Source organism: Plecotus auritus (genome assembly GCF_963455305.1).
Source record: "Plecotus auritus genome assembly, chromosome: 8".
NCBI classification, from domain to species: domain Eukaryota; kingdom Metazoa; phylum Chordata; class Mammalia; order Chiroptera; family Vespertilionidae; genus Plecotus; species Plecotus auritus.
Window position 1 is genome coordinate 31337045 of NC_137782.1, and position 27527 is coordinate 31364571.

Here is a 27527-nt window from a genome sequence, read left to right on the forward strand (position 1 = left end):
AGTGTGCTTGTTGCTAATGTTCCAGAAGAGAGTGATGGCGCTAATATGAGCAAAGAGAAGTGAAGGGCATGGCATGGGTTCCAGATGTGAAAAGGCCGAGGAGCCCTGAAGTGCAGGATGCACCTTGGAGCCTGAGCTGGGGTCTACTCCGGGTCTAAACTGGGGAGGTGAAGAGAACGCTCAGTAACAGTGCTCAAATCAACATTTAAAACTATTTACTCTCCCCTTGGAATTTCACATTTTATTACTAAGGCTATAAGAAATACTAATACCTCCCCCCAACCCCCCACAATGTGGTTCATTGACCAAAAAGTCTGTATATGTCTAGAAAAATGGGGCAAATAAACAGATGTGTTTTACTTAAAACCTACGGGAAGAAGTTTCAGGCCTATTGATTTAGTTACCTTGACGTTGGGTACTCCCACCCTACATGGTACTAATTGCTAGAGCGTTAAAATTGGTGCCCGTTTCTTTCACTGGCATTTGAAGCTGCAGTGGTTGGAGTAGTGAGCATTCCCGGACAAAGGGCCATTTACAGGCCTGTCGTAATTGGGCAAAATGTTTTTAAAATTAAACCTTGAATACAAAAGTAACAGCAAAGCAATGGCAGCTCCCTTCCTGGTTGAGGGCCCTGCATGGCAAGCACACTTCCTCCTCAGGACTTCCCACGGGCGTTCCTGCTGTATAGGTGACATTGAAGACACCCACCCTTCAGGGCCGTTAACTTGAGGCAAAGGTAATATTTGACCCATTCAGCTCTGGGACCTCCAAAGCCTGTGTTGCCATTTAACTAAACAGGAAATCTCCCAGAAGTGGGACAGGTGCTAAGTCACCTGTGAGTCCCATGCCAGAGTCGGGCGTGACAAATGGAGCCCTCACTCAGGCAGCAGCGCAGGGTGAAGAAAAGGAAGTTTACATGAGTCTTAGCTTCACTCAGGGATAGCACGTTTGGAGAAAATTCTTTAGTATTCTCAAAAAATCTGCTGAATAAAACTACAGAATTTATTGCAGAGCATAGTGTGGTTTATCAGTGACTATTTGCTGTTTTAAGGAAAAGAAATCCATCTCTTTTTTTTTTTTTTAAACATATTTTATTGATATTTTACAGAGAGGAAGGGAGAGGGATAGAGAGCTAGAAACATCGATGAGAGAGAAACATCGATCAGCTGCCTCCTGCACACCTCCCACTGGGGATGTGCCCGCAACCAAGGTACATGCCCTTGACCGGAATCGAACCCGGGACCCTCCAGTCCGCAGGCCGACGCTCTATCCACTGAGCCAAACCGGTTTCGGCAAGAAATCCATCTCTTATAGTTATTTTCCTTATAGCTTTCTAATTCCCTTTCTAAAATAAAATAATTCAGAATTTAAGATAGGAGTTACGGCTAGGGTTTTTAGCTTTAATTGTATACTTATTTAAATGGTGTCTTTAAGATTTCATTTTCATTACTAACATAGAGAAATGCAAAAACAAGTTGTATTTCCTGCAACCACACTAATCTCACTTATTTAGTAGTTTGGTAGATTGTGTGAGGTTTTTCTACATCGACAACCATGTCATCTGTGATGCCATACACTTATTTAGAGCTCAGAGATAAAGCCCTTCTAACCTCTCAGGGAAGGGAACCGGGTTCTCATGCTCCACTATCAGGGGCTGAAAACCCCACTGTCGGACAGGTCTTATTGTTAGAAATCTTGTTCACCTTTGCGCGAATGGACCTCAGTTGCTCTGCGACAGCCACCCAGAGACTTGACGACAACTGCCCGTTCCTCCCCAGGCATCTCAGCTCAGGTGACGCAGCTCTGTGGTCCTCCTGTGGTGAGACCTGAGGACAATCCCTGGTGCTCTGTGGAGAACACACAATTGAGAAAAGCATCATATGGTGTGATCGGCCAGAGCTGTTTATAGAAGAATATAATGATTATTTTAAAGTCCAAATAAATAATGCTGAATGGAAAGGTTAGCCAGGAACCATAGAAGTGTTTGAGATGGGTTTTAAAACATATGTAGTACCCCCCCCACACACACACACAGACACACATTCACACATGTGCTTTATTTTTGAAAGATTAAAAAACAAACTAGGAGACACATAAATCACTGATTATTTTTAATAATTTTGTGCTGTGGTTTGACCATAGCATTATGAACAAGCAGAAAAAGCTGATTTCATAGCTTTAACAGCACTTAGAGCAACATCTTTCTTTAACAGTATTGCAATGACAGACCTTACGCCTAAGAACTACATCGCCGGTGCTCAGTTAAAAAGAGGCAGATACACAACAGTTGGAGATCTTTTTTAGTACATAACTGGGAATTATTTTGAAAAGTAAGCACAAATGGCTGTTAAAAAAGACTTTAATGACTTCAGATTATCATAACTCATATGATCAACTTGAAAAGTTCAAATACAGTTGTACTTTTTTAGTAGGCTGCTTTATAATAATTAAATGAACTAAATGCTGTGAATAGTATTACATGTTTTAAAACAGCTTCACACTAGACAAATATACAATTAGAAAACGTGATATTTGAAAGCCATGAAATGAAAAAATAACAATATACCAATAAGCACATTAAAATGAACCAGTATCATTAACAATAAAGTTTAAGCCTTAATTAGTTCTGTAGAGAGAAAGCAATGGTGTGGTAACAAATGTTAGTACCTCTGAGTCCAGAACATTCTCTGATGACACCCACCCTCAACAGTTCTCCCCAGAGATCAGACCTGGGGGCAGGGGGATGGGGTTCCTGACAGCAATGAGCCCCTCTTTCTAATGCTGAAGCCTGGGGAACCCTGCAGCAGACAGTGGGGCTGGACACATGAGATACCGATCTTTTGATGAATCTTTCAAAACAGATAATAAAAGAAGGGCTGACTTTTAGTCCATTCAGCATTAAGAGCTGCATTGTAGAGGCATTTTCAGTTTAAGGATAATCGGTAATAATTTGTTCTCTGGCAGGAGAGGGTATGATCCTATTGTGATTTGCAAGATCAGAACATACACCACCGAGCAAATAAAAACCATGGAATTTATTAGAGTTAAAATCCTCCAGTGACAGACTATACTGGAAAGGATGCTCACACCCATGTTCAACAGTGGTTCAGTGAGCACGTTGTTATAGGCTCTTTTTTTTTTTTTTTGGTAACATTACAATATTTGAAAATAAATGCAGAGGGCACAGTCAAACACTAAAAACCGAGCTAGAAGAGAGATGTGACATCATGCAACTGCAAATGTAATTCCTAACTTGTGGCAAAACCTAGTTTACTTTTTGGATCAAGATCACCATGAGACACCAAAAGGAATGGATATAAGATTCCCAACTCGGCTGGCTGATAGCTAATTCTCTGCTAACATAACCCATAACGACATTTTTTCGAAGAATGGGGTCGTAAGTGGATTCACGTTTCCTGAGGTATGCTTTCCCTACAAACCCTTCCGTTATTTCTCTGGCTCCACAGCTTCAGGTTGTGAAGGAGAAAGGCAGAGAGAGAGACTCGGGACCCAGATGGTCCCAAATGCCTCCGTACTGAGCAAGGCCCTCCGCTGCAGGCCCACTGACTCTGGCTGTAATTTTTGCAATTTTAGCAAAATGTGCACTTTCTCTGGGGTCTGACATCATTATTCTACACAACATTGATGTCTTCATAAAACAAGTTGAAAAGTCAACTTTTTTTTTTTCTAACACTGGTCCAACTGAGCGTTAAGAGCTGAAAAGAAGAAGCATCTAGTGGCAACCAAAAAGCTATGGAATTTTTTAAACTTATTTTTTTAAAGTGTTTTCACAGCAAAGATGCAACTCTCAATTGCTATACATACGCTGGTCATAAACTGTGGCTTGCTTGTTCAGACTTCTTTCCCTTGTGTTATAATATTGGTATTTAATAGGAAAATAAACTACATAGACTTTTATCTGTATGCATCCATTTGCAAATTTCCTTACAAAAGAGGACAAAGCACATAGGCATTCACAAATTCTATGCCATTTCTGTTAAAATTGGTATCTATACATTATATTACAGTATTAACAATGTATGTTCTACCCATTGGGTAGGATATGTGCATAATATATTCAAGTTATATACAGCACCTTACAAATAAAAACGTAAGAAAAGACAGACAACTGAAGAAGCACCATTGTCAGTGAGGCACAACCAAGGTGGGAGCGCAGAGTGCGGCAGCGGCGGGGGCTCGGTCCCTACGGCGGCTAAACCCAGAACATGAGACAAGGCAGCTGCTGGAATCTATGGACATGCAGAGCTCTCCACAGGACGTGGATCCGTGTCCTATGCACGTGTCGTGTGGCAATAGTCTCTGTCTCGCGCTACGCCCCACCACAGTCCACTTCAACAAGCAAACACCGAGGGGAAGGAAGGAAAGGGATGAAAGGAAGACGGTGCTTTCGTAGCAAAGCATCCACTCACACACGACGGCTTCCCAATGCAGCCAACCCGGAAAGCAGCAGCAGCAGCAGCAGCAGCAGCAGCGAATGACTGTCTAACCCTGGCAGAAACTATAAACTTGAACTATGCAAAAGATGCAGCACTTTGGGGAGTAACATGGGCTAAGCTGAAATGTAGGGGATCCCCAGGCAGGAGAGTGCTTCCCATTTTCCATCCACCTCTCTGATCCCTGGCAGCTGGCAGCACGGCCTCGGCCCCCTTTACATTCTTAACAGCGAGGTGAGCCACAAGGCTGTGGCCTGCGGTGAAAGCAACGTTTCTTGATCTGTGACTTGGGTGTGCCACTGTTAGACACAGTGCTCCTCACAGCCAGGAGGGAGACTCGCCAGCTGCCGCCCAGTCGTGCCACTTTATCTAAATTACCACGGCCGGAGTGGGAGCCCGCGTCCCTGCTCTTCAACTGAGGTTGGGGGTGCTGGCCGCAAGCAAGGCGGACTTGGGGGACTATGCACCGTATGAAGACACAGTGCCAAACACTGGCTTATTTTTGCTTTTCATCACTTAGACACAATCAAAAAGTTAACAAAAACCAAGTATCCTTCCCAGGTTTTTTCCGTCAGACACTGCCGAGCTTCCCAAGTTTTCAGAAAAACGAATGGCATACCCACGAACATGCAGTGACTGTCGCCGTGCTCAGTAGCAAACCTCAAGAAGCAAGCACCAGTGCGGCAAACGAGCCAGGAGGCGGTTCGGAACATGCAGCAGCCTGCGTGGCCAAGGATGCACGGACGTTCTCTTGAGGGGCAGGGGCTGGATGGGCATCTCTCTGTCATGGACCGGTATCTAAAGGCCATTGCATCAGGACTCTTCCTACAAAGGACTTCCTGGAGACAAGAGCCATTAGATAGAAGGTACAGGATCACCCCTGCCAGGATGCAGCTACTGGTTGCGGGAGGAAGGCAGGGATTTGAATGGATTCTTCTAGATAACAGAAGCTTTCTGAAAGTAGTTGCCGAAGATAAAGGTGAAGAAGATCAAATGAAGATATAGAAGCTCAAGGAGCACTCATCTGTGTACCACATTCCCCTGGGGTGTTAGAAGGCCCCCCTTTCCTCGCCCATGAGCTCAATGGCTATTTGTGTTCCCTCATGACCAATCTTTGTAAGTTTTAAATATTCTTCTCCGCAATCCTGGGGTTTCTTGCGGATTGTGTGCCCGTGTGTATAGGTGATGGGGGAGGACAGAGGATATGCTTGTCAAGCTTCTTTAACAGGGAATTTTGGTCAGAAACACCAAGCATAGTTTAACGTTTTAAACGCATCCTTTGTTTAGCACACTCTCTTTGGGATTCAGGATTGCTTCGGGGTCTGAAGAACACAAGACTTTCTGAAAACACAGATACCTGCCTGAGGGCCGTGCTCCTGTCAATGGGACTCAGCACGTGCTGGGCGTCATGCTCCTGGCAGTCCCTGGGACAGCGGGCAAGCCACAGCAGGATGCTCAGTCCCCTTCCCACCAGCTGCTCTTTTGAACTTGCAAGTCTTTGTTTCAACTCTCTACTGAGGTAATCAACCTATCATTGAGGGTCTCAATCACTGCTTTCTCAACGGGTGCCCGGGCTCCCTAAGCACACAGGCTTCTCCCACATTAGGCCCCCCGTGCAGGCTGCGCCTTCATCACTCCTCTTCCCACACCAAGGCCAGCGAGGAGCGACGCGGTACGAACAGGTCAGCCACCACCTTCAAAAGAGCTACTGATCTAAATCACCTCTTCCCTGTGCCAAAGGGAAATTGACTATTAATTAAGTTTATGACCTTGGCTTTTAAGCTAATTCATTACAGAGGCCCAGCCTCAAGACCATTGAAGTTCATGGTTCCGTATGTCTCCGTCTTTAAATAACTATTTGACTTAAAGGGCAATTCTCTAGAGCGGCTGAATGGGAGGAACCTCTCTTTTGAAGGATGATGACATTTACTTGAATTCAATATTTGTTTTGCCAATACTGTGGACACCTGCAAAACATTCACATACTTACAAGGTGACTAAGAATTGACAAGTTTCTGACTACAGTTCATTCTTGCAGCAGGTAGGAAAGTGAAGGACTGCAAAACCATTTTGAGCTAGAGTTATAGGGTGGGCTCACCTGCTTTACCAAAATTGCCGGGGAGGTTTGGAATGATGATATCATTAGCTGACCTTGTCATTTTTCGTCTGAGGGGACACCTGACCAATAATCTACCCCGCACCGCCACCAGGGGTCCTGAAAGGAACAAGTGCTTCCTAACCTTCACCTGACAGGGTAAGACAAGGCTCCATCCACAAAGAGTGCCAGCTTCCTTCAGCACAGGCGTGAGATCCAGGCAGTGAGCTGACTGGGTAGGGGGCCCCCCGGGGCTCTGCCCAGTCTTGGAATTCCCACTGCGGCTCTTAGCATGCACACATCCCAACAGTCTGTTTATTCCCTTTTTCTAAGAGTTTGACTAGTTCTGTGGCTGTTACTGGGTGAAATGAATCAATTTAATGAAGAGGCCAATCCTCAAAGCAAAACAAAAACCAGCAGCAGAAAGGAGCAGAGGGCAGGGGACAGGACGTGTATCTCAGAACAGTCTCTCCAGCTCTTGGCCGACAGCACCAAGTCACCTCATTGACAGATCATCTGAGACCCACATACAGACTCAAGCACGTGTGTTATTCCGCATTAAAACCGCAGCGATCAGTCACTGGGCCATCCTTCCACTCCATTTTGTTACATGCAGAGGCAAGGGGACGAACCTGCGCAGAGCAGGCGGTGGTGTGGCATTGGCTGAACTTGTTGGCTGGTGCTATTACAAAAGCCAGATGCTTTCTTCCCCAAAAGAAAGCTGTTTCTTTTACATAAGAACATGTTTGTAAATATCAGGAACATTAAAACTAAAACTAACAGCATTTAAAATTAGTTTCTAGTTGCATTTTAACTGCATGTTGTGCTTTTAACCCTGTGCTTTTGGAGTCGCCCCCTGCCCTGCCCTGCCCTGCCCTGCCCTGCCGTGGAACTGACCGTCCAGTTCTGGCCACACTGCAAAGGCTGCACGAACTCCCGCGGGAGTTTGGGCTGTGAGCACAGCATTCCCCCGAGAACGCTGCGCCCATACTAGCGAAGGGCAATGGCTTGTTATCATGCTCAGCATTGTGGTGTCCTACGTCAATTCCAGGAGTTTTCCAAGAAGAAGTCACTACCAGCATCGCTCACACGCCGAGGCTGGCGGGCTCCATGCGGAGCAACCGCTGAGAGCCCCTCGGGCACTGACCAGCTGTCCAGGACTGAACTGAACTGTCTAGAAAAGGAGGCCGACAACGGGAATACACTGAGAAGTCACATATTTCAACAGTATTCAAAATAACCACCTTGCATTTTAAACAATTTATTGCATAAAATAATGTATGTATGAGCCTACTTCATGCTACAGTAAAAAACAAACAAACACCTAAATTACTGAAGAACTGCACTGCTGGAGGGTGAGGGCACTGCAATACTGGATGCGTCAATGCATGTGCCGGTCACTTTAACAGAACAGGTGGCCTAGGCTAGCAGAGTAACTCAGCGAGTCCCAAGTGCTGGACCTTAGCATTCCTATCTTACACCCAAAGGCCTCCATGCTCTCTGCTGCAGACTCTCGCAGCCGTAACGACCTTCTGGATGGACATAAGTTGGCATGTTCGCCTATGTCCCCAAACATCTTTTCTTGCATGATTATGGGAAGCACTCCAGGGTATTCCTTGGGCCTAATAATCCACAGGTGAAAAGACAACATACAGAACGTCACATAAAACAGTTCCCTCATATATATTTTCAACATTAAGATAGTGCAACTTTTAAAAACACATCATCATAACAACACAAATCAACTCCTTGCATTCATCGAACTTCCCCACTTTTCCCTTGGCACACAAAAACAGGAATTTTGAATCATATTTTTAAAACAAAATAAAAGTTCCACACCTTGGGAGAAAAAGCAAACTGGCCAATTCTTCCCCATGATAATATATAATAATGCTTCCTTCTTTATTTAGTTAATTATAAATTTAAGGCCATTCTGGCCTCTTTCTCTGCAGTCTCCTTTCATAATTAAATAAATCAAATACCTCTGGGTTTTATTTCATGATATAGTCAAAGCACCCCTTTCTCTGTTCCCATGCCCACCCTTTGCCAAAACCACCCCCCTCCCGACGCCTGCCCCCGAATAAACACTGTTGACGGTCAGACCGGATGGAAGTTTGTATTATTTCAGTCTGGTTTGCATGCAATTCCCCTGAAAGGAATCAGAAACAAAGACCACATTTGCATATTTGGTTTTACTTAGTTGTCGCACGTAAAACTGAACACTGTGCCCGGGAGCGGAGGAGCTGTGCAGTCCTCCTCCGTCCTCGGTTCTTCTTCTCCACTCAAGTGCATGCTGGAGGATCAGACGAGATTCCCAGGCTTCCTGTCCTTGCCCTGGATGGGCACCACAGTGCTCCCCGAGCTGTCGTGCTGAAGTGGCAGTCTGCCCCCGCTGTGCGTGTTGCTGTGCTGGTGATGGAAGAAAGAGGCTCCTGGGTAGTGGCCCATCACCTCGCTATAGGTCGGGGGTGGCCCCTCCATCCTCCCGTTACTGCTGCAGGTGCTGGCACTTATGCCCGAATTGCTGCTGGGCGGGCACGGGCCCCCGTTGTACACAGAGATGTCTATCAAATCGCTGTCGAATATGGTCCGGTTGGGCGGGGCCCTCACAGATTCTCGGTTGAGTTCCATCTGCTGTTCGGGGTCCCTGAGCTGCAAGGTGCAGGGCCCCTGGTAAGGAGGCGGCTCCTCCCCGTCAGACAGGGAGATGGTGGGGGGAAGGTCAATCTCGTGCTGCACGTAGGGGTAGGTGGGCTGAAAGCGGCTGAACCGGTCCCTCTGGATAAAGGATGGGGCAGTAAACCTGTCCCGAGACCGTGGGGCATACATGATCTGCAAGGAAAAGAGCGAAGGCGTGAAGACATTCTTGGCTCAATAATGATCACAAACACGATGCTATAAGAACATCCCCACTTGGTCTGAGTTCTCAACCGTCTGAAACATTTCCCCCTCCAACAAAACAGGAAAAGATTATCCCAGAAAAAATGTAGGTTTATTATTCCTCATGAGTTAGACCCCTCACCTTGCCAAACTGTAGTTTATCCAAGATGGTTCGACAATGGACAATGCGGTTAACTGAAAATGTGTGTTTAATGGGATTACTGCATATGCTATGTATATGCCCCACTGGGCCGTGTGTGTGTGTGTGTGTGTGTGTGTGTGTGTGTGTGTGTGTCCATACATTGACTTCTCCCACATCATATTTTTAAAATAAAGGCAAAAAAACTATGTTACTTTTAAGTCATTCTATTAAACTTGGAGATGTGAAAATGAATCATGCTATATTTATAAACTATGCCCACTTCTGCAGAGCCTCATTGTTTGCAGCTTATGGGATCACATAAAGATCAGTGATTCTCAACCTGTTTTCTGTAGAGAGCTCTAGACTAGCACAAATAATCCCTAGGAGACTCTAAAAATCCCCTCCCCCACTTTAAGAACCAAAGTTATGGGCAAATGCCTTAATTTAAATGTTATTTCCTAATCTACACTGTCCTACATTTGACTTTTCCACCTATTTTGTTGTAATGGCATATTTCCCTCCTCCCCTCTCCTATCACATCGGGTTGAGCAGCCATCTCCAGCCACCCACATCCCTCCCTTGTCCAACCCCTTACCTCCGAGCCACCAGGCTGAGGACCAGAGCTGTCTGAAGGCCACAGGCGCCCTTCCTGGCAGGGGTAGGAGGGGGACATCACAAGAAAATCATTAGTTTCATGCTGCAGCACCTAAAATCAAGGAACCACATTCCTCTTGGACAGTAGCAGACCTGTCTAAGTCACAGAACAACAAAGAACTGGTCCTTTTATTACACCAAAATTATTACACAAAACAATCTCCTTATTACACAAAAGGAGAATTGTGGCCAAAAGGAAAGTTAGAATGTACGTTTGACATATATTCCTAATGTCATCAAACCGTATTCAGTCACTGCCTAGATTTGGGTAGAGTCTGGGTCTTTAAGCTCTTTCATTTATTTGTTTTTTGTTAATTCTCACCAGAGAATATTTTTTCCATTGATTTTTTTTAGAGAGAGTGGAAGGGAGGAAGGGGGAGAAGAGAGAAAGAAAGAAACATCAATGTGAGAGAGACACATCGACTGGTTGCCTCCCACACTTGCCCCAACTAGGGCCGGGGAAAGAACCTGCAACCCAGGTATGTGCCCCTGACTGGGAATCGAACCCATGACCCTTCCGTGCCCAGGCGGACACTCTAACCACTGAGCACACCGGCCAGGGGTGGGCGCTTAAGCCCTTATGCAGGTGTGCGTGGCCACAGCCGGCACGCCCGCCAAGGCCCTTCTGAAGTGCGCCTGGAGGTGAGCAGCAGCACAAGTCAGGCACCGCCCGCCACGCTGTGCTTTCACACTGAAAACAGAGACTCCAGCGCCTGGTTGGCCTTCGAGGGTCGCCAATTTATTCTTCAGTCCCTTCATTCCCAAGGCAGATGTAACCTGACATCTAGTTGTTTAACATCTTTTTTCAAAAATGTTTGGCCAGACTGTCAAGGTGACAAGCTTTTCTAACACCATAAACTTGTTTACAAAGTACTTCAATATGTTTTCCCTTTTGAACCCAACCCAAATTGTTGGCAAAGGTCTGTTGGGCTGTTAGCTAAAGGCCTGTTATTGTCATAAAGAGAAGAACATGGGCGAGCAGGAGCAGATGTCTGCATTTTTGGATTCCCAGGAATATTCATATATGACCTTGTGCCATCACTGAGCCTCCTGAGAACCTGAAAGAGCCCACAAGTAGACCTGCAAGGTAAGACAGCCCTAAGTCTCTCTTTTGTATTTTGTAGGCAAGCATTCTAATACAAACACCCCATTTGGACAACAGGGTGTTTGTCCAATACATACAACCTGATCCTATGGTCCTTGCAGAACACCATGGACTCAGCAGCAAAAATAGGAACAGACCAGCAGTGTTTAGAGGAAGTTTGGGCTTAAGGTTTGACTATAAAATTATGTAATGGGCCATCCTGGCTCTGGCCTGGCGACAGGTGACAGACCTCATCAAATCTAAGGAAGTGGCTGAGCCACACCCACGGGCAGCCTTGCACCAGGCCAAGGCAGCTTGCATAGCACGTCAGAGCCTGGGCTCCTCTGCACCAAGAGGAACCATCACTGTAGTTCTGGGCTGTCACAGCAATTCTCATATTGAAAACAACATACACACTCATCCTGGGATGTTTCTAAGACTCTGCTCTAGCTCCTCAATGAACACTCAATCGTACATTTCACCCAGTTCACATCCATTATTAAATCCATTCAGCACTTTTTGGCCCTCCTCTCTCCTGGCTCCCAGCAGCACTGGACCCTCTCTTGTTGGCTCAGAGACATCACCCCTCCTGATTCACACCCTGACTTCTCTAGCCACTTTCCTGCTCTTCGGGGGGTGCCCCTAACTCTGCATTTTGGGTGAATGTTGGAGTTGCTGAGAGTCCTATCTAGGGCCCCTCTCCTCTCAGCGCAGTCTCCCTAGGCCACCTCATTTCCTCCACAGCTTATAGGACCGTCCAAATGTGGTGTGTCCACATTTGGGCTATTGTGAGTAATGCTGCTGTGAAGAAGGGTATATGAATCTCTCTTTGAAGATCTGCTTTTAATTCTTTTAGATATATACCCGGGAGCAGAATTGCTGGATCATATGATAATTTAGGTTTAGTTTTTTGAGGAGCCACCATACTGTTTTCAATAGTGGCAGATCCAGTTTACATCCCAACCAGCGATGCACAAGGTTCCAATTTCTTCACATCTTTGCCAGCACTTCTTATTTTCTGTTTCTTTAATAATAGCCATCCCAGAGATATCTCATTATGGGTTTAAGTCAGCCTTGGGCAAACTACAGCCTGCGGGCTGGATCCGGCTGTTCTATCCGGTTCTCTTGCTCTCCCCTCCGCTCCTTTACTTTGAATTTATATTAGTTCACACAAACACTCCATCCATGCTTTTGTTCCGGTCCTCCGGTCCAGTTTAAAAACCCATTGTGGCCCTCCAGTCAAAAAGTTTGCCCACCCCTGGTTTAAGTTGTGTATGATTAGTGTATTAAGTCCAGATTCTCCAGAGAAACAGAATCAATAGGATGTGTAAATACACACACACACTAGAGGCCCGGTACACAAAATTTGTGCACAGGGGGGTGGAGGGGTGTCCCTCAGCCCAGCCTGCACCCTCTCACAATCCAGGACCACTGGCTCCTAACCACTTTCCTGCCTGCCTGCCTAATGCCCCCAACTGCCCTCCCCAGAAAGAAGTCGGATGTCCGGAAGATGGCCGGTTGACCCGGTCTAATTATATATTACCCTTTTATTAGTATAGTTAGATTATATAGGATAGGATTGCTTAAATGGGGGTAAAAAGCCTTTTTCAGCAGGAGGAGATGCTCTTGGCAGACAAAAATACATAACCCCTATATCTGGACTGATAGCCAGCCATATGCACTATACTGCCAAATTGGTTATTAAAAAATTGAGCTGCTTTCTTACACCTTACACCAAACAGCTGTTGCCTTTAAAAGCCCTCTTCAGCCCCCACCTTAGGTTCTGCCTTCGCAGTTCACCCAGATTTGGTTCTGATTGGTCAGTTTCTATGCCAGTCAGCTTCAAAAGCTCCACTTCCTAGGCAGCCATTAGCTCCTATGGGAAATCCAGAATGGCCCCGCCTTCACGTTGGCGCTAGCCCTTCAGTCACGCCCCCAGTCCGCTACTGGATGTATCTCTGACCACTCTGAGAAGCGGCACCTCAGGTCTGTGCTGGTGGCAATTTTGAATTCTCATCCCTGACCTAACCTTCTTACAGTGCGAGCTCCATGAAGGCAAGCATTTGTCTTGTTCATTCTTAGTTCACTCATAGACTTTACCTGTGTCTATGCATCTATGCTAGCACTGCATGGTGACCGGTTGAATGGTTATTTCAGTTGTCACGGTCACTGCCTTTATATATATATAGATATTATAGGAGCTGGCTCATGTGGTTATGGAGTCCCACAACCTGCTAGGTGCAAGATGGAGAGCCAGGAAAGCTGGTGGTATAGTTCAATCTGAGTCTGAAGGCCTGAAGGCCACTGGTGTAAGTCTTAAATTCCAAGAACCAGGAGCTCCAATAACAGAGGGCAAGAGAATAGAATGTCCCAGCTCAAGAAGAAAGAGAGATTTGCCTTCCTCCACCTTTTTATTCCATTCAGGTCTTTGGGGAATTGGAAGATGCCATCCACACTGGTGAAGATAGATTTTCTTCATTCAGTCTACTGAGTGAATGTTAATCTCTTCTGGAATTATCCTCCTAGAGACATCAGAAATAATGTTTTATCAGCCATCTGGGCATCGCTAAGCCTACTTGTGTTGACATGTAAAATTAGTCATCACAATTAGTGATACTGAGCTCTTTTCAGCTGGTTTTGTAGACTGTCTTTGTAAAAATGTCTATTCAAGTCCTTTGTCTATTTCGAAATTGGTTGGTCCATTATTTTGTTGTTGAGTTTTAGTTCTTTATATATTCTGAATATTAAACCCAATCAGATACATGATTTGCAAATATTTTCTCCCATTCTACCAGTGGCCTTTCACTCTCGATAGTGCCCTTTGACAAACCAACATTTTTAATTTCTAAAGATCAGTTTATTATTTTCATTTTGTTGCCTGTGCTTTTGGTGTCATATCCAAGAAATCATTGCCAAATCCAATGTCGTGAGTTTTCCCCCACTACTTTAAGAGTTTTAACTCTTACATTTAGGTTTTAGATCCATATTGAGTTAATTTTTTGAATCTGGTATAAGATATGGATCCAGTGTCATTATTGTGCATGTGGATATCCAGTTTTCCCAGCATCATTTTCGAAAATACTGTCCTTTTTCCTTGAATAGTCTTGGCACCCTTCTCAAAAATAATTTGACCATATATGGGAAAGTTTATTGCTGATCTCTCTCTTCTATCCCATTATCTCTCTTTATGCCAATACTGTACTGTTTTTGTTTTTGTAGCTTTGTAGTAAGTTTTGAAATCAGAAAGTGTGAAATTTTTTTCAATATTATTTTGGATATTTTGGGGTGGTGCTTCCTTGAGGTAGCACATGCATTTTAGGATGGACTTTTCTATTTCTGCAAGAAACATCATTGAGATTTTGATAGGGACTGCACTAAAGCTGTGAATTGCTTTAGGTGGTACTGATATCTTAACAATATCAGGCTTTTTAATCCATGAATAGATGGATCCATTTATTTGTATCTAACTTCTTTCAGCAACATTGTACAATCGTCAATATAATCTTTTACCCCCTGGTTAAGTTTATTCCTAAGTATTTTTTTATGACATTATAAATTGGATTTTTTTTAAATTTCCATTTTGATTGTTCATTGTTAGTGTAAAGAAATGCAACTGATTTTTGCATGTTAATTTTGTATCTTGCAACTTTGTTAGATTTGTTTATTAGTTTTAGCAGGTGTTCTTTGTTTGTTGGACTCTTTAGGGTTTCCTACATGTAAGGACATGTCACCTGTTTATAGGATCATTTTACTTTTTCCTTTATAGTTGGAATGCCTTTTATTTCTTTTTCTTGCCTAATTGCTCTGGCTAAAACTTCCAATAAATACTATGTTGAAAACAAGTGGTAAAAGCATGCATCCTTGTCTTGTTCCTGATCTTAGAGAAACAGCTTTCAATCCTTCACCATTGAGTACAATATGAATCGTGGGCTTTCCATAGATTGTCTTTATTATGTTGAGGTAATTTCCTTCCATCCTAGTTTGATGAATGTTTTTATCATGAAAAAGTATTGTATTATGTCAAATATTTTTTCTGCACAATGTGGTGATCATGTAGTCCCCCCCACTTCATTCTGTTAATGTGGTGTATTACACTGATTTTTATATGTAGAACCATCCTTGCATTACAAAAATAAACCCTATTTAGTCATGGTATATAATATTTTTAGTATTTTACCAAATTCAGTTTGCTAGAATTTTGTTGAGGATTTTTTCATCAATATTCATAAGGGATAATGGTTTTCTTTTCCTGTTGTGTCTGTCTTTGGTATCAAGGTAATGCTAATTCACTAGAGTTTGAAAGTATTGGTGTCAATTCTTCTTCAGATGTTTGGTACAATTCACCAGTGAAGTCATCTGGTCTAGGGATTTTATTTGTTGGTAGGCTTTTGATTACTAATTCAATCACCTTAATAGTTACAGATCTATTCAGATGTTCTATTTCTTCATGATTCAGTCTTGGTAGGGTGTGTTTCTAGGAATCTGTCCGTTTCATCCAGGTTATTCAATTTGTTGATATACAATTATTCATAGCACTCTCTTTAATCTTTTTTATTTCTATATCTCTTGGATCTTTTTCTACCCAAAGGATAGGTTTATAGCTGTGACCATGACTTACTGGCACTTCCAACTGTGAGCTATGGCTGAAGCCTGGGGCCTTGGGTCCATGTGGGAGGCCACTCCTACAGCCTGAACCTTCTTGGTTTTATGCTCTCAGCTAAACTCTCCTTTCCACACATCAGGGACCACAGACAAGATCATCAGATTTGGGGACTGAAAACATCTAATATGATGTTTTCCAAACTGTGAGATGCAACCTCTCAGAGAGTTAGAAAATCAACTTAAGTAGGTCACAGCCAGAATTTGAAAAATGAAACAGAATGGAAAATATCATTGTCTGTAAGTACTGTCTGGTGAAAGTTTTGCATATGAGTATTGTAGATTGTGGTATAAAATGTGTCTCTACCATTCTTGGTCAAAAACAATCTGAAGGTCTCTGATCTAAGCCAATTATCCCTCACTTTATATGGGAGGAAACTGAGGCCCCAAAAAGGTACATTACTCACGGAAGGTGACAGTTAGTTTGTGGTAAAGCAAGGTCATTGGTGGATATTTTGGCTTCTTAAGGATTCCTCCCAATGAATGAATGTATTGCACAGCTTCAAATATTTGGAAATCTATTTTTCTTCTTGTCCCAGGGTGAGAATTTCAAAGTACAGGTAAAACTGATCTTTGGGTATTCAGCAACAAAACACCTTTGCTTTCTAATAAAATTAATTTTCTTTATTTTCTTCCCTTTCCTTATACAACCTCTCTATTATCCAATGCTTTATAGTATTACTATCTTTTCCACCCTAGATGGCAGTAACAGCTTAGATGTAAAGGCAATACCTCTATAGATGTCAATGACTGCGTTCTCTCCAGCGTTTCCCCTTTTATTCCTCCTTGGAAATCCATCATCAGATTTCTCAAGACTCAATATTTCCCTCCCAACTCTACTCAATCTAGGGCATGTCCCTTAAGAGAAAGGTAAATTATCCAGGAAGGTTTGTTGGGAAGAAAAGATAGGGAATCCTTATATTTCCAGAATAATACAATAGATCAGGGAGGTCTATAGGCCCCACGGAGCAAGAAGAAAAGGAGCTGTGCAGGTGCCTCTCCAGGGCTCAGTGCTGGAGGGGAGTGAGCAATTTCAGACTTCTCTGGAAACCAGCCTGGGGATCAGAAAGCTCAGGGCAACAGGGACATGTGCAACCACACACCATCAGCCAGGTGGGCACAGTCATCTCCTTTAGGGTGGGAGAGGAAGCTAAGGCACAGCCTGAATGCTTTCCCCAAGATCACAGAACCACAACACGGCTACCTCCTGTGGCATCTCTGACAGCTCTGGGGAGCCTGCCTAACAGGTGGCACTCAGAATTAGAATAATTTAGAAAAGGGGTTCCCCCACAGAATAAGCCACAACAACTTTCAAGAACTAAGTAAAAACAAACAAAAGAAAAAAACATTATCATTGGATTATTAATGCTAATGCCTATTTAAAAGATTATTAAAATTTTATGATTCATAAAATTTTAAATTAATTCTGCTTAAAAATCTCCTTTTAGAATGCTTTGGTCACAATACAAACCATGCTCAAGCGAGTTCCCTGGGGAGCCTACAGATGCTCAGGACATTATTGGAACTTCAGCATTCACTTATGCGAGCAGAGGCTGTTTTTTAGTTGTAAAAATAATACATAAATTCGTTTTTACCATGAACATTTTATTTTACTTTATTTTTTTATGATAAGCCACTTCCAATAAACATTTTAACAACACAGACCAAACTCCTTTTGTCCAATTCCTCCCATCCTGGCTCCTCCCCTGAGGAAGCCATCAGTTTATGTGGGTCCTTCCTGACCTTTCTCTACAGTATCAGTTTGTAACTTGGGCAACATCATTTTTACTAACTGAGTCACACTTGGCTTTGCAGCAAAATTGTATAATTTATTGTATAATGTTAAATTCATAACATTTAACTCTAGATGGATTTTGGTTGGTACCAAAAAATATCAAATCCATCTTCAGAGAGCAAATGAGTAAAAGAAAGACTTGCCATTATTGAAAATTTAAAAAAATTTTCACTAAAACTTTTCCCAAAAATGAACTGCAAGCTCTGAAGGTAATTTCAAAACTGTTGTGAGCAATGTGAACATAAGTAGGACTATTTGAGCTCCTCACATTGCTTAAAGACAAATCTTGGATATTAAAAAGGCCTGCCTACTTTTGTTCACATGAGAATCACTGGTAACAGCTATGGCTCAGCATTCTTAGCCAATTTTTGCCAACAAGTTGGCCTTCTATTTCTCTTACTTGAAGGGGACATTCTTATTTTGAAGCTGTTGAAATTATCAACTTTTTTTCCCCAAATTACCAACTTTCTATCTTTAACTACACACACTGAAGGGTAAACCTGATAAATGACCAATCTGGCAGCTTGACTATGTTAACACCCTCGCTCATTCAGAGAGAGAAACGTCATGGCTGATGGTAGGAAGCCTGTGCTTGGAGTTTACATTAGGAACTGATGGCCCCTTGCTGTCCCCTCTACACCTGGAAATGCAGTTTCAGGGGCTCATTAATCATGGAGAATTATTATTGAACACAGTTGACAACAAATGGCCCTGGTCTTACGGCCCAGCAACAACCTGCCCCACCCACAGGAAACTGTTGCCTGGCATCTTTCATGCTGCCCCCATGCTAAATGATGCATGTGGCTCTCTTCTCCTTCGTCTGGAATGGCAGAGACATACCTACTATAATTGCATCTTCAAACCCGTTAGTTCATTGTTTTGGTACCTTACTGAATGAAAATAGTTTATTTCTGTCATTTTAGAAATGCTTTTCTAAACGCAGATGAAGTCGGGAGAAATGAGAAAAGGCAGGTGCACAGGGGTCTAGCTCTTCAGTCACAGTGGTAATGAACCCTGTGTGTGGTGACTCCCCCACCCCCTGCGTCCTTCACTGGACCTCAGGACACAGGCTGTGGGCTTTTCCAGCTCTGCGAGCCCCGAGCCCAGTGGGATAGGTTCCTGAACCACTTCTCGGAGGTGACCAGAACTGTCCATCCTTGGGCCACCCCTGCTCCCAAGGCCAACAGAAAAGAGCCCACAGCCAACTCTGCCCTCTTGGCCACAGACTCTAGCCACAGAGAGGAGGGCCCTGTCCTGGGAAATGATGGGACAGCAAGAGCCAGGGACAAGCACGCCAGGCTGGTGCGGGAAATGCTCTACTCCGCTGGCCCAGACACACTTGGTTGAACTCCTAATCTTGCAGGAATGACCTTTACGCCCACAGAGAAGTGCTCTCCCATTTTTCTGGAAACCAGTGGCCCTCTGTGTTTTATTTTTACCCTGTGATAAGGGCGTGAGCACAGAAGAATATTTTCTCTAAAAACAATTACACAGACAGATGGGGCCACAGCAAAAGGTGGGCACCCGCCTATCTTGAGTGGCAGCTGCTCTGCAGCCCCCAGCTGGGGGTGCCAGGCAGGCACAGAGGCCAGTGTGGCCTGAGGGGCTGACTGTCCAAGAAAAGATGTAACTACAATATTTATGTGAAATCTCATTTGTACAAGTTCGATCAAGTTTTGTCAAAACACCCTGTGGGGCAAACCACACACACTGGCCACACCCCAAGCCAAATCTACAACTTCTGCAGAGAGTGCCCGGGTGTAGACTTCCCCATACCAGGGCACTTTGGACCCAAAGAACCCAAGTTTCTGTCCCAACAGGCTGGTGGCTGCAGTCCTGGTCCTCCTTGCCAACAGCTGGGAGAAAGAACAAATGGCCTCCTGGCCAGCGCCCCCCCCCCCCCTCGCCCCCCACGGCGCTGGCGCTGGCGCTGCTCTGTCTCCACAGGGGCCCCAGGCACCCGTATTGTCACTATTGATTGAATCCCTGCAGCCATTGGTAATGAAGAAATGCCCGTGGCGACTCCTTTTGTTAATTTTTAATTGAAATTGCTGTGTTTATAGGTCACAATGGCTGGATAGCCACAATTACATATGGTTCAAACTAAGTAAAATGTTCTTGTTTTGCTGCTGATCCTCAGCAATCGGCTGGCCACCTTGGCCTTGCCCACTGTCCACTGTGCCTTGGGCTGGCCAGGCAGGTTAAGCCGGCCCCGCTGGGCTGGGTACAGGGTGTTGGAGAAAGCTGCTCGGGTCTCCACCAGCTGTGGCAAGAAAGGCTTGTGTAAACTTCTCTCAGGGTTGTGTCTGGATTATTTATTCCCCTTTATTGTCTTCCTGTTACTTAGTGGCCTAAAGTAATGAATAATAATCTAGAAAGTCTCAAAGCTCTGAAATCACACAAACCAGGCTCTGAAAAATAAGCCTGGGCTACCTCAGAAAGAACACGTTGATTTTCATCACAAGCCCACTCACTGCTGTTTGCCGTTATTTAAAGCATTCACTTTTCCTGCAATTTCATTTTCATTCAGAAACGGTTGGTTCCACTACAGTCAGAGCCAGCGCTGTCCCATCCCCTGGGCTCCCCGGAACAGCACCTCAGGGACACTGTGGGGATGCAAGCTGACCAGCCTCAGCCAAGGCAAACTCCATCCAGTCCTCCTTTGGGCAGAGGGGACCTGGCAAGAGAGGATGTTCTTCCAGCAGGCACTGTTGGAGCGAGAAGGGAGGAAACCAGGAGAGAGGTGCTGCGTGAGGAAGACGGGGCGTGATAAAGTCGGGCATGAGGGCATCATACAAAGAAAACCTTCCAGAATCCGGACAAGCCTGGACAACTAGTCCAACCCACCATTTTCCAGAAGACTCTGTGAAAACCAGGGATGTTCGGAGTTCCTGGGACCCTACCTTATGAACCTGCCTTGCTTCTGGTTCGGCGGGAAGCCCATTAGGTAGGAGAGAGGCAGCTAGTTCCACCAGCGCAGTGAAGTTTACTCAACCAGATCGTAACCTCTACATGCTCAGCAAGCCTCCTTCTCATCACAAACCCAACTGTTGTCTTTGATTTCTCCTTCCTGACTATCAAGTCTTCCAGCAGAAATAGATACAAATAAATTTAACCAACAGTGTTCAACCAAATTACCTAGAGGTCGATAAATTAGATGCCCAACCCTTCTTGCAGGACCTAAAATAAATATACCTTTTACAAACATGCATATGGAGACCTCAGATAGTTCTAGAACAAATGGGCCCAAAGGGTCCCCAGAAGTAAGTGGGTCCCAGCAATACACAGGCTCACCCACGGGGAGGCTGGCAGTGGGAACCCACACCCACCAGCTGCTAACCAGCTGGGTGCCGCAGCCCCGCCACTCGGGCCCCTGGGATGGCAGGATTTAGATGCTGACAAAGTGAAAGGCACTCAGGGGCTCTGACAACAGACACGAAACCACATGCACAGCAGTCACCGCAAACACCTATCCATCTTCACCACCGGGCACAAATCTGCACCACGCCAACGGGGGCCCAGAGGCCATCACTCCTGCTTTATCAGTGAGGGCAGGGCCTTCCCCATCACCAGCCAAGCCTGGACTTAGCAGTCACCTTGGGATGTGGAGGGAGAGCCACTTTCCTGGAGGGGCAACATGAAAGTGCCCATGCCGAGTCCTCATGCCCCATCCCAAATCCCTCTTACAGTTAATATCCACTTGATACACACCCCAGTGCACATACACAAACTGAGAAAATGCCAGTTAGCATTAGCTTAGTGGAGTGGTCAGCAAACTCATTAGTCAACAGAGCCAAATATCAACAGTACAACGATTGAAATTTCTTTTGAGAGCCAAATTTTTTAAACTTAAACTTCTTCTAACACCACTTCTTCAAAATAGACTCGCCCAGGCCGTGGTTTTTTGTGGAAGAGCCACACTCAAGGGGCCAAAGAGCCGCATGTAGCTCGCGAGCTGCGGTTTGCCGACCACTGGTTTAGAGCATCCCCGTAGCAACTCCCTGACTTGAGTTGACCAAAACATGTCTCCTGAAATCGTCAAATGTCCCCGAGAGGGCAAATCACCGCTGGCTGGGGACATGAGTGGGAATGAATCCTATTGCTCTCCTGGTGCTGCATGAAGGGAATTGGCATTTCTAAGTAGGTAATTGGGAGGCAAGCAGCCTGGTGAGGAAGCACCTTCCTGGGCCAAAGGAAGATTCTGAGTCCAGGAGAGAAGTCACGTTGCTTCCTCATCCTCTCTCCTCTCTTGACTATAAACTAGGCTAATGGTCCTAGTCATGAAGTGGAGCTACAGTCTGGACCTGAATTGTCTTGGTCACTGTGTAAAAACTCCATCTTTGCTAAGCTGCACAATATCCACATTCCCATTTTATTGGGAAGGAAAATTCAAGCCCTGGGAAGCAACAGCACTCATATTGGGCTCCCAGGGGCAAAACTTCCAAGCGTTTATTAACGAAATTAGACACAGATGGTGATCAAGACCTCTGTGGACACGATCTTAGCTACTGATTACCTTCACTTGCCATGCAGTGTGTGGTTCTAAAGGAACCTCTGAAAGTCACTTCATTGCTTTCTTGATTTCGAGAACAGGAGGCCCTGCTACCCACGGGGACCCACTTCCAAATGAAACCGAATACACATCCCAAGTAAAACCACACTTGCATTTTTTATTTTCTCTTTTTGTAAAATTGTTTTCCTACCACCCCTCTGCTGGTCCTTACGCAGAGTGACTGTCTGTGTGCTGACCTGGCAGGGAGCTCCCAGTCTGGGGACAGAGACCAGTGAGCAGGTGCTAAGGCAACAGTGCCTGGGGACAGTGAGAGGAGGCCTGGCCAGGTCTGTGCTGAGGTGTGGAGGAAGAAGCCACCTCTCCTATCCAAGGCAAGGCAGGGGAAGAAAGGTGATCCCTGAAGCAAATCTGAGGGGTGGTGGGGCCCAGGCTGGGCAACGGCAAACGCAGCCTGAGTTGCCCAGGTGCAGTGACTCCAAGTACTTTGGAGCTTGAAGCAGAAAGTGTAAGATGGCGAACTTGGACACATTCATGGCAGGTACTGCCCAGAAACTTGAGAGCTGCCTAATGATGGTGATAATGAGTGGGATAGTTTTACCTATTTCTCCCCAAGGCCGGGGGTCGGAATTTATAGTCCTCGCATTAAGGCATAGGCAAAGCAATGCTGGCCAATTCTTTTGTAGTTCTAGAACTATTGCTGTGTCTGTCCTCTCTCTTTAAACTCAAGAGGATTACGTGTATTTTGTGTTGGAACTTCAGAGGAATTGGTTCTCTCCTTCAGGTAACAGTGTGTGTGTGTGTGTGTGTGTGTGTGTGTGTGTGTGTGTGTGTGTGTGTGTGTGTAGGTGGCGGGGCGGGGGGGGCGGGGGAGGAAAGGGGATCTACAGGCTTCAGGACACCAGTGTCCTGTGAGTGGATCCCGCAGGTGCCAGGTTGCTGGGATAACAGGGGTCCCACAGGAAAGCCATCGTGCAAGCCATGTTAACTTGTGGACCGAGGTGGGGATCTGGTGAGATGGAGGAAGGGGACAGCAGAGGACAAGAGAAAGCCAGAAGGACTGATTCTGGTCACTGTCATGGCATGTTCTGCGGGTCTGAAGGGTGGCACACAAAAGCCCCATCCCTTTGCTCTCCTTCTGAATGCTATGGACACAGAACGCTTGGCAAACCTGAGTTCTACCCATGGGAACAGCAGAACTGATGGCTCACTGGGCCACTCTGCAGCCCAATGAAGCACAACTCTCACCTCCTAAGAGGTCCCAGGGTCCCTGGGTTGGGCTGCACCATACCCACCAGGACAGTTGCACCCCACACTCACGATGGTCTCCCTAAGCCAGGTACCAGACAGCCCTGGTCCTGACACATACTCTGAGAAGCTCATATTATGTGATAATTTGCCTCCTTTGCCCACCACCAAAGCCAACAATTTATAAGCACCTAAATTTCCCATTCCCAAACTTCACAAAAAATCACCAGAATCATTCCTGGCCAGATTGCTCAGTTGGTAGGAGTGTCATCCTGTACAGCAAAAGGTGGTGGGTTCAATTCCCAGTCAGGGCACATACCCAGGTTTCAGGTTCAATCCCCAGTCAGGGCGCATGTGGGAGGCAACTGATCCATGTTTCACTCTCACATCAATGTTTCTCTCTCTTTCTCCCTCTCCTTTCCTTTGTCTAAAATCAATAAAAGAAGAAGGATAAAAAATATATATAATAAAATAAAATAAAAAACTAAAAACCACCAGAATCATAGTTTGCAAAACTAGCTCAGAAAAGAAAGTTCCCGTGGCCCTTGGTCTACCAGGTACAGATCACAGAGCAGGTTAGCTGAATATCAGTGTTCTATTTTCTAGAGGAGGGTGGTTCAGAAGTAGCTAGAAACTTTAAAAAAACAATCTGAAGAGCCTTACTAAAGGCTGTTCTGTAAGCCCCAACACCAATCAACCTGCCCTGAGGCACCTGAGGAGGCCCCGAGCCCTCCCTGTCCCACCGCCACCCCTCCAGCTCACCCACACCCAGCACTGCTGACTTCCTCGGAATCTTACAAATACAGGTCATGAGCATTCGTGTATTCAAGGACAGGTCTCTCCGTAACAACACGGATGGATCTCACAAGTGTGATGTGAGCGAAAGAAGGCAGACACCAAAGAGCACCTATTGTATAAGCCTATTGTTATCACGTTCAAGCTGGTGAAAGTCATCTGTACTGACAGCCCTCCAGGCAGCGGTGACCTTCTGCAGGGCATGCTTGGGCCTGGGTGTGTTTCTAGAGCAGGGGTGGGCAAACTTTTTGACTCGAGGGCCACAATGGGTTCTTAAACTGGACCAGAGGGCCGGAACAAAAGCATGGATGGAGTGTTTGTGTGAAATAATATAAATTCAAAGTAAAGGAGCGGAGGGGAGAGCAAGAGAACCGGATAGAACAGCCGGATCCGGCCCGCGGGCCGTAGTTTGCCCACGGCTGTTCTAGAGGCTGCTCCTGTCCCTCTGCTGCTCAGCTGCAGGTTACACAGGTGTGCCCAGTTTGTGAGGATTCACTGAGCTGAACATTCAGGATGCACATGCTTTCCCATGAGTATAGTGACCTTCAGTGGAGAGTTTCCAATACTCCTGAACCGCAGTGGGCTGACACGGGAGGCTGCCCTTCTTCATGGCCCTCATGGGCACCCGGCCGCACTCTTGGAGCCTGGGCCAGAGGCCTGGGCAGCACTGAAGAGGCGCAGGCCCACACTTACCTGCTGCAGCCGGTCCTCTTGCCTCCTGCTCTGACTCGGACGATTGATGAAAGACCGCGTGGACACTTTGTAGTGATTCAGCAGGCAGACGATGACCACGACCATCACTGTAACCACCACAATGATGATGATGATCTGGGCGAACTCCAGCTCCGCTGCAAAGGAAGAGGAAACCATGTTAACCACATGCCCCACTCAGCTCCCCAGACCCCGACTCCTCGAGGCACTCTGACATGACAACCACCAGGCATTGAAGGTCTCTTGTATGAATCCGCTCTGCATGAGAACCTCATGAGAGAGAAGTTATTTTCCCCAGGCCTGCTGCCCAAGGCCACTGCCAGACTTTGACATTCTAACAACATTTAAATAAAAGGAGACCCAGGCAGACCTGTGGTCTCAGCCTAACCTTGGTGCTCAGACAAATCTGTCTTTGCAATTTTATAATGAGAAGAACCAGAGGAAAATGTATTCCATTGGCCCCACGAGACCTCTGGAGGTGCTATGGTGTAAATGACACCATTTCACACGGGAAAAGCAAAGACCAGTCCAGTGCACACGCCACAGGCTGGTGGACACACGGGCTACCCCTGCCTACTGGGCAGGCGAGCCCTTAAGGGCCATTTCTTGGGTATGGAAAGCTCAGCGTCTCCATTACCTAAACTCTGTTCCTGCCAGATGAGTCCCCTACCCTTAGGGGAGTTAAGAAAGTCTCTCAAAACTGAAGCTGTTCCTCCCAGTGTAATCTCTCTAAGAAAGTTAAACCCATCTTCATGGTTGAGTTTCCCAAAGCACATCCACACAGGACCCACATGGTACACACTGAAGAGAAAACCTATGTTGATAACGCACTCCAACCTCCTTTCCTCAAGGCCGCGGCCTTTGGAAGTAATTTAGAAAATACATCTCCACTGTGTTGAACTCCACGGGGACCATACTTTATGAGCAGTCAGGTCACCATGGGTTCTGACACCATGAAAGAGATTGTCTAAATGCCATTAACACATGCTTCACACACAAGTGTAGTGCCACGGAGCTGCTTCTGGAAGAACAGCACAGTGAGTTGTCAATTAGAGAGGGAGGTGGTTCAAGCCCTTCAGTTCGCAGGGAGGAGCAGAGGCTCAGTGCTCAAGGGCAGCTGTAAACCCAGACTTTCTGCTTCCTGGCTTCCAGCTCGTGGCCTGCTGAGTGTTGGCTACCTGTTTCCCTGAGTCCTCCGCACACTAAAAGGAAGTGATTGTCTGCACAGGGGCATCACGTTAAAGGGCGAAAGGCTCAGAAGGACGGTGAGGAGCACAGTGCCCAACTTTTGCTGAGAGGTGGGGAGGTGTGGGGTATAATGAAGGGCAAGAGAAAGAGGGGAGAGCTCTCTCAACTATGCTACTGCGTCACACTTGCAACACATACAGGCATGCACACTCATACACACATATACATGTGCACACAGAGATACACATGCATGCATGCACACAGCACACAAAAGCACGTGTGGACATACACACATGGGCACAATGCATTCATGCACACATGCATACAAATACACACCTGTATGGGTACACATGCATACAAGGCATGCGCACACATGTACACGTGCGCACAATGCACACCCTCTTGCTGCAGCAGGACTCAGGCCACTGGCCAATCGGGAAGCATTATGGGCTCACACTTGGGATGATGCATAAAGGGACTGGGTAGCACCTTCACCTCCCAGTATTTGCAGCTGTGTGCCTCCACCATCCACACCCTGGAACAGAGGGCAGGGGCTGGGATGGGGGTAGATGGAGGGTCTTCCTGAATTCCACCATGTCCTGCCCTGTAGCAGTGTCCTCCACTCCTGTCCTTGGTCTCCACACACCTGAGGGCATGGAGATTTACACAGCGCCCTCTGGACTGGGCTGGACTGCACTTGGCACTGGGCCTGTAGGGCCGTTGGTTCAGAGGTGCGCCTTAGAGAATGGAGAGCTGGGTGTGAGGGAACGGGATTGCTGAGCCCCAGGTGGGGAGCAATTAAAGCCAGGTAGGTTTGCTGGGTACACCCCTAGCTGGCAGTAAAAGGGCAGATCCCAGTGGGCATGGCTGACTGAGGAGGTTCAGGCAGCAATGCCCTGAGTGGCTCTAGAGCAGTGGTTCTCAATCTTTCTAATACTGCGACCTATTAATACAGTTCCTCATGTTGTGGTGACCCCCAACCATAAAATTATTTTCGTTGCTACTTCATAACTGTAATTTTGCTACTGTTATGAATCGAAATGTAAATATCTGTGTTTTCCGATGGTCTTAGGCTCTACAGCAGCGGTTCTCAACCTGTGGCTCGCGATCCCCAGGTTGAGAACCGCTAGTAGGGTCGCCTGCGTGGCCATGCAATTGGATCTCTTTCTTCGCCATTTATGAGATGTTGACTGTCTGCCTCTCACAGGAAACTATGATCAGACACCTACTTCTATTTATCTTGTACTTTTGGTGTCAGGCATGGGGCGGTGCCTGTCAGGTAGTTAAGTGACTTCATCACTAAGAGGGGAAT

At 45.9% G+C, this 27527-nt stretch overlaps 1 protein-coding gene across 10 annotated transcripts in view; it reads right to left on the reverse strand.

The window, feature by feature from the left end:
• Positions 1–3152: 3152 nt before the first annotated feature.
• The window catches only part of LDLRAD4 (low density lipoprotein receptor class A domain containing 4), a 348311-nt gene continuing 323936 nt past the window's right edge, over positions 3153–27527 (reverse strand). For all 10 annotated transcript variants that reach the window (XM_080684400.1, XM_080684399.1, XM_080684395.1 and 7 more), the window contains 3 exons: positions 25010–25164; positions 10167–10220; positions 3153–9381 (listed from right to left, as the gene is read on the reverse strand). In XM_080684400.1, coding sequence (XP_080540526.1) covers positions 8851–9381; positions 10167–10220; positions 25010–25164 — 740 coding nt within the window. In that variant the 3' untranslated portion in view covers positions 3153–8850. The remainder of the gene's footprint in view (positions 9382–10166; positions 10221–25009; positions 25165–27527) is intronic.